This window comes from Vigna unguiculata, chromosome 9, assembly GCF_004118075.2.
Source record: "Vigna unguiculata cultivar IT97K-499-35 chromosome 9, ASM411807v1, whole genome shotgun sequence".
Lineage (NCBI taxonomy): Eukaryota > Viridiplantae > Streptophyta > Magnoliopsida > Fabales > Fabaceae > Vigna > Vigna unguiculata.
In genome coordinates, this window is record NC_040287.1 from 33238505 (window position 1) to 33246426 (window position 7922).

Here is a 7922-nt window from a genome sequence, read left to right on the forward strand (position 1 = left end):
ATCAATAATTTACTGGTTTCAACTATACATGTAGGATAGATCAACAGCCGTGTTTTAGATTCTCATCCACACACCTCAGACGTGGATCGCAGAAGCAACCATTAGTTGCTCTTTGCAAACTTTGACAAGAAAACGTAAACATTGATCACTATTTAAGATCCAAACACGTAGCAAATCTATGAAAAATTATTGAACACTATTTATTTCAAGAATTTAAATGCGTTTACATTTTCATCCAATACCTTTTTATAAAGCATAGTGAGGAATAATAGAAAAATATTGTAAGACAATGTAACATTACTTGTCGCAACTTGCAAAAGCTACTTTGGGTCCAAACAAGTAACTATACTTACCTACAACAGATAACAGCTAATACAAAGAGGTCCAGGTAATGGGAAAAGAAAAAAGTGACAGCAAATTAGTAATATCCTTTTACAATATTATTAGGTGAAACTTAGATTTCACAGAATAATGTCAGTTTCTTTTACACTTGATGTCAGACTTAGTCCCAATTCAATTATTTTGCTATTATTAGATGATTTTCACCTGATAATAATGGTGAAAAAGTGTAAGAGTATCTAATGATGAAATTGACGAGTGAGTTGCAGAGGATTTCATGGTCAGAAAATATTCTTGGATGGTTTTTCCGAAAATTCTAGACAAATTTTGAATAATATACTGAAATTGAAAAAGATAATGTTCAGCTAAAAAAGAATTCAAAGAAGAAAATTGTTAGAAATAAAGAATTTTCCCATTCCAACCCACCTCTAATGTTCTGTCAACAAAATAAAGTCGGGAAGAGATAAAAAAAAAAAGGATAATTCATGTCCTAGCAGAAAGGGATAATTTATGAACAAATGATCAAGTCATAAGATACCTGAATACCGATCTTCTATCTAGACTCTACCACCTCATATTTACCCACTCTTTGCGGACAAATTTTGCTATAACTACCCAAATCCCAAACCAAGTCATGTACATGATTTATTCCCGCAATCATACACTGTTTTCAAGTGTGTACTTTTGGTCAATGAAGAAAATAATTGCTACCATAGTTTTAAAAATTAGAAAAAGTGTGCAAATAGCAATGCCATTATAGAAAAAATGGGTACAGTACAACAAAATCCAACTAGTTTCCAAGAAGTGATGTCAAAAGTGCCAAAACTGCAATAATAATCATGATATTTAGAAAATAGTTTGACTGTAGAGGCTTATCTGGGCTTCCACCAACGGCCTCATATTCAGCCCGTATCTTCTGCTTCATTGCTTCTGACAGCTCTCTCTGCAATTCAAATAGGAACACTATTGAATTTTATTCTTCTTCTTCATTTAAAACTTCCATATTTTACATGTGATATCACATGATTTGAAAATAGCTTCTTCTTGTATTACTAAAAGATACTTGCACAAGAAAACATGACACTTGTTTTTATTCCTGCACCAAACCAGGAAAAGTAAAACAATGAACAATAAGCAAATATACATCCTATGCAAGTTTCCATAGAAAGCTATCCAATATATTTTCACAATATCAACAAAATCAATCGTAAGATTTGATATGTGCAGAGATAAGAACCTTTCCAGTGGAGTATTTGGCTGCTACGAACTTCTCTGCCCCTGCATTTGGAGATTCATCTATCACAATGCCCTGTCAAAGAGATAGCAAAGAAATTTCTTACTTGGTAAATAGGATTGTCTCGTTATATTAACTTGAATATACACAGACATGAAAAGGTAACAAAGTTAAGTCCACAAGAACCGGGAATATCCAGGTCAAGGGTTACATTACAAGCAAAGATATCTTAATTTGTAAAACACAGTAACAGTAATTCAAATTGAACAGACCTCTGGAGGATCAAATTTGGCTCCAAGGTTGCTAAGTTTGGCATGGGCTTCAGCATAATCTTTAAAGAATGTTTCCTGGTCTTCAGCATATTTCTCAGCATATACCTGAATATTTCATAAATATTTTGTTGTTTTCGTATGTCACAATTTTTGCATTGAATTGTAAGAACCTTTAAATAAAACTCTAGCTGCATTACCTTGAAGGATGGGTCTTCAAAAAGAGCAGCATCAGTTGGCAATATCAATAGATCTTCATCCTTTTTTTCTTTGATGTCCTTTATATAACCACAGTCACAAAAAACAAAAAAAGGTAAATTCCTGCATACTCCTCTCTCCTCTAACACTCCCCCTGATAGAACACCCAACCCCCTCCCTGGAAAATTAAAAATATATTTCTGACCTTGAAGTAAGAGTTGTCAAATTTCAACCATTGCACTGTCCATGATTGTCCTCCAGGTGCTCCTGGCCCATCTTTCTGTAGAGTGAGAAATTCATGTGAATTTCTTGCTGTTTTATTGCGTACAACTAAAAACTATATGATTATCATTTACCAGCAAGACCACAATAGCTAAAATTCAGTCTAGATATGTTGCATCAATAATGTCTTTTACTCCAAAACAGAGTGATAGGTTAAAAAAATCATTGATACGTACTTGCAATGTGCCTTAAATTCCCTTTCATCAAGTATTCATTTCAAAGCGCAACAGATAAACAAGTATTTTTTCTTACTGTTAGCCAAGAAAGAATTAAGCCACAAATTTAGAGCAAGTCCAAAACTTTTATTTGTAAAGTAGGAACCACAATCAATACTTAACTCACAACCTTATATTGGATCTGTTTGTTTGTGCTTAAACAAAAGTAATTGTAAAAAAATAAAAGCAGAAAAAAAGAAGAAAACTGCTTATTTTGTGAAGCAACAGTTGCTTATTAAGAAAAGCAGTTTTCTGCTTTTGCTTTTCTAAATAAATTTACCCAAACATTAAAAAAGTACTTTTCTTCCTGAAAAGATTTAAAAAAGCTTCGAGGTGAGGCATATACGGAACTTGGAAGCCTTGCAGAAACACTATTGAATGTTTGGAGATGGGGGGAAATCACATTAAGAAAGAAATTCAGTAAATTGAATCTGGAGTATTCAAATTTGCAGTCAATTATGTGACTTGAACCTGTTATATGGGGATTTAAGTTATTTGAAATGAAAGAGAGCAGTCAAATAGTGGCCATCTTCTTCTACATGAGCAATCAAAAGTTTTAACATACAACATATATCCAATACTTCTGATTATTTCTTTTAAGGTGCTAAAGAGATACGAGTATCAAATGTTAAAATTAAAATTTGAAAATATGGTTTCAACTTTCAAAAGAGTTCAAAGACTGCACAAAATTATTCTTATGACTTGTGGTCACGAGAGAATATACTGTATATTTGGTCTCAGGCTTTCCCCAACCACTACGATCTGGTCTAGCCCTCCCCAGTGTGTGTGCACCAGATAATGCAACAATTTCCTGCAAATACAATAATTTAAAAGTCAAAATCTGACATATGACTGGAATCCAATTTACAAACCTTAATCCTAATGAACAAAAAGAAAAGTACCTTGTCATTCAAACCCATTCGGTAGAAAACTTGACGCAAATGATCAGCAGGTGAAGGGGGACCAGCATCTAAATACATGCAATAAATAACAACAATGAAAACAATTCACTAAACCTCACATTTCTTGAAACTTCAAATGATAAAACAATTTATTAATACGCATCTTATAAATGAATAGCTATCTGTTTCTCTCACTTTTTGTTTTCCCAAATTAACAGTAGATTACGTAAACCAGGTCCTACGGCAAACAAAGCTAAATATAGTTTTCTATAACAATTAAGCTACCACAGAATGTATGGTTATTACCGGGAAGTCTCCCTTCTTCGGGACATTGTTCAGGTCCAGATACATCTACTCTTCCATATTTCATAGGGAGTTTTGGGCCTCCAGCTTCCTGAAATTCAAAAAGCGATAAATGTACCATTCAATATGTTCAAATAAACAATGGTCAGTCCTGAAGCCAAAATAGGACTAAAAGAACCTCAACAGCAGTGGCACCAGCCAACTGAAATAAGTCCGCATATGTCACACCAGAGTATTTGTCTTTGATTGGCTGGAGAAGCTTCAATGCATTTACGAGTCCTGATAAGGCAGTTCATCAGGGAATACTATCTCATAAGCATAATTGGGAAATAATCAATATTTAATGAATCATTACCAGCATTGGCTGCATGTTTCAGCTCAATTTCAAATCTTAAGCTACCATTAGCTCCACCTCTTTGTGGCCATTCCTCAATATTCTTATTATAAGTACCAGCATCATGCCACCCCAAACGAATCTATCACAATGAAGTTTATGCATGTAAATTATTGAAATAAAAAAAAAAAAAATCTCATCAATGAAACAAACAAAAACTATGACAAATTCTAGTCCCATCCATGGTACAAAGTAAAATCACATGACAAAGATCCAAGTGTATGCAGCTGGTATATATCATCAACCCAGAAGATAGTATAGTATGTTCATCACAGTTCAACAACATGTTGACTAACTTAGTCGCTGTAAAGTTTATTCACTATCAAGGACAATTTTAGTTCAGAAGTCAGAATGAATAAGTTAACAGCCTCTTTACAAAAACAATTGATACGGTTGGTCCAGCAAAAGTAGAAGACAACAACCTGACAACCAAAATTCAAACATCTGTTGCTATTTACAAGTTCAAAATAACCCATAGGAAGCCAAAACATTGCAAAGACTGTGTTTAATTGGAAACAAATTATTTTCCTTAAGAATGTTCCAGATCAATAGTTAGGATTTTATACTTTGAAATATGTAACTGGGGATGAGGCCAGATGTCTTTAGATCATAAGTATAAGGGAAATGTTGTAGTCACCTGTTTTATTATGAATAAAATAGGGAACCAGAAAAGTTAATTAATTCAAAATTCCTTCTCTAATTGGGAATTTGCTGAGCTACAGCTTCTTATCAGCATCTCTTAGATGAATGAATCTATGAATCTCTGATGGTCAGTATGATGCAACAACTATCCTACATCACCATATCACTGGTGCCAATCAAGGGACACTTTAATCTTTTTTTATTCTAAGTGATCCTAAAACCAAATATTTATATAGGTTACTATTAGGTGTAGAAATAGCCTGAGCCAGGTCAGGTTTTGGTAGACCTGGGTTTAACCTTCACTGAAAAAAAAGCCTGAACCTTATCTATTTTCTTGTCGCATATCATTTTTCAAAAGTCTGGCCTGACCTATATTAAAGTTTGCCTGACCTACGAGCATGTTATAAGTATGTTTTACAATAAAGCCTTTAAAAGTCTAGTAAGCTTACAGTATTATTGACCCACAATCTTATTACATTATTATGTATTATTGTGTATATTTTTGTATATAATTATGTATACATACAACATAAAAAAATAATTATTCAAAAACCTATTTTGTAAGGTCATCTGGGTTATACCATAAAGTCTTAATTTACTTTTGTGGGTCTCATTGTGCCACGTCTTTTTTAAGACATACTTGTAACTTTAGCTCCAATGCAAGACTCTTAGAAGACCCCCACTTTAATTATATTTTTATTAAACTTCATGGAGAAGCTTTTAAGATAAAAGCAATTTGTTATTACTATGACCAATGGTCTTATTTAAGAGTCTGGGCCTTAAATATTATGCTATATCAACATGCTCTTATATAAGATTCAGATCTTAAACTTATGTCCTCAGCAATGGAAATATCCTAATAGTTGTTAAACAAGATATAAATATATTTTTTAATAATCTTATAAATTTTTTAAGTTTGACTTTTCAGATGGGTCAACCTTCACTGAAAAAAAAACCTGAACCTTCACTGAAAATTAAGAAAAATAATAAAAAATGATTTTAATACATTATAACAAATATAATATAATAATAATCCTAACAAAACTAGGATTTATATTTACTTTAATAAACCAGTATATTAGACATAAAAAATTGAAATGACTTAAGGACTAACCTTTCTAATAAATAAATTTTAGTAAAAGCCTAGACTTGACCCACTTTCTAAAATATCTGATCCGGAGTTGAAGTAGGTTAAGCTATAAGCCCTTGTCGATTAGCCTTACCTATTTCCACCTAGATTTCTAATCAGAATCTTGCATCCACACCTGAATGAGTGCCAATCTAATGGAAGAGTTTTCGCATCACCAAGTTTGTAATGCATCATAAACAATTCTGCATAGAGCAACAAAGGACTAGGATAGGAGTGCTAATCATATGGCAAAGCTCAACGATAAAAACAAAACTCTAGATCTCGAAATAACAATGTAAAAGCCTATGTGATCCATCTCTACATTGATAGATGGGAGAGCTTGATGAAATAAACTTTGCGATCATTATGTTTTAAGATGAAAAAAATTATAAATGCCTTCATCAAAAAGAGAGTATGCAAGTCCATGAGCAGAAGCAAACTTGAGAACAAGTTAAAAAATAAACAAAATAAAATCAGTGGCAGCTCAAATTGATGAATGATTATTTAACGTTACTTGCACAAGTAGAGAATGGTTATCTTTTAGTAAAATATGACTAAAAACACGAAGACTAAGTCTTCTTGAAGCGTGTCTAAGCACTGTCCCTAAAGATTTATCTGTGATATGCCATGCAACAGAAACCTATCGTGTATACCACACGAGACTACAGAACTAGCAAGAACATAAAAGAAAACCCAAGATAGGTAAAGAAGAACAGTCAAAGGTGTGTTTTGGAGGAGACGGGGCAGTCCTATTTATAGAAGACTCACAATGCCTGCTAACACAAAAGAGGAGTAACATTATTAAATACGGCAAGTTAACAAGCCACGATGGTCATATGGGTGCAAGACAAGGAAAACAAGTATCCCCACATACGAGGAACCAAGATAATCCCTCGACCTTATGATAAAATTCGGATAAGGAAATACGGGAATAAAAGATGACAAGAGAATATTAAATAAAACTCATGATAAAAAACTTGGAACAGCTAGAAGAAATGTGCAGGAGTTTATACAGAGCCGTGCATGGAAAGTTCAAAGTCCAAAGGAAGTTCAATATTATGCCTCAAATCCATTGGCGAGCCTCTTGTTTTCCACTTTGAAGATATAAGGAATTTTCTGGTTTACTTGTTGTTTCCCACTTTGAAGATATAAGGTAATTGCTGGGTGAGTGAACTAGACAATGTGAGAATTTTGACTTTTGGAATATAGCACAACAAATTACAACATATCTAAGAATAACCTTCTCACCAAACAAATAGGTATTCGAAAGCACCGCAAAATCCAATGACGATTCAATTCGAGGAAATATAGCTCACATGCTTCTTTATTTTTAACATTAAAATAAAAGGAATTAAGGAACCGCTAATCAAAATGCAATACAACCGCCAGAACAATAGAGATCACTGCAACGATACAACGAGAGAAAAAAAAAAGTACGAAGCGAACATTACCAGAATAGGATGACAGAACTTGGACCTGAGCAGCTCCTTGATATCTTCTCTAGCGCTCTTCAACTGATCCGGATCAGACGCGAAGGACTTCGGCGCCGACACCGTTCCGTATCCTCCACTCGAAACGCGAACCTCCGCTCTCCGCTGAAAAAGCAAACATCACGTGCGGTTCATGAACACGAGCTCGAATTCAAGAAACAATCAGAAGCGCAGAAATCAGAGATAGAACGAAGCGTAACCTGATTGAGAAACAGGTGCGAAATGCGAGGAGAAGAGCGCAAGCACTGAAGCGAGGAAGAAGAGGAAGAGAGGGAGAAGAAGGAGCGAGAAGAGGAGAGTGAGACGGAGGGAATGATGCGAGCGGAGGCGGCGCCGCTGAAAAGAGCCATCGCTGTTGGAGTGTGTTGAGATGGTAAAGGCGGTGACGAAAGAGTGAGGAACACACGCTCTGCCATTCAGTTGGGTCGCGCTTTAATTAATATTTATATTAATATTTTTTTTTTGTTTATTTCGTTGCCTCTCCTCTCGTTTCGGATGATAGATGTGCCAGATGCCACCCCTGTG

At 34.4% G+C, this 7922-nt stretch overlaps 1 protein-coding gene across 2 annotated transcripts; it reads right to left on the minus strand.

Moving 5' to 3' along the window:
- Window positions 1-827: 827 nt before the first annotated feature.
- LOC114164188 (probable L-ascorbate peroxidase 6, chloroplastic/mitochondrial) lies at window positions 828-7922 on the minus strand. Of its 2 annotated transcripts, none has more exons than XM_028048755.1 (12): window positions 7598-7922; window positions 7359-7502; window positions 4098-4218; window positions 3921-4021; window positions 3746-3833; window positions 3440-3507; window positions 3262-3348; window positions 2246-2320; window positions 2043-2120; window positions 1846-1950; window positions 1577-1648; window positions 828-1282 (listed from the first exon to the last, which is right to left on the minus strand). In XM_028048755.1, exons 1-12 carry the CDS (start codon window positions 7811-7813, stop codon window positions 1130-1132), a joined length of 1308 nt encoding a protein of 435 aa, XP_027904556.1. In that variant the 5' UTR covers window positions 7814-7922; the 3' UTR covers window positions 828-1129. The 2 variants fall into 2 exon arrangements, with proteins under 2 accessions (XP_027904556.1, XP_027904557.1); XM_028048756.1 differs by having other exon boundaries at window positions 1044-1435; window positions 7598-7921.

Excerpts from the sequence above, each read along its gene's own strand:
- LOC114164188 (XM_028048755.1), bottom strand. The coding sequence starts at position 7,813 with ATGGCAGAGCGTGTGTTCCTCACTCTTTCGTCACCGCCTTTACCATCT. Across the intron at positions 2,121-2,245 it reads TTGACAACTCTTACTTCAAG|GACATCAAAGAAAAAAAGGA; the intron begins GTCAGAAATATA and ends GGTTATATAAAG. Across the intron at positions 1,283-1,576 it reads CCAAATACTCCACTGGAAAG|AGAGAGCTGTCAGAAGCAAT; the intron begins GTTCTTATCTCT and ends TTTGAATTGCAG.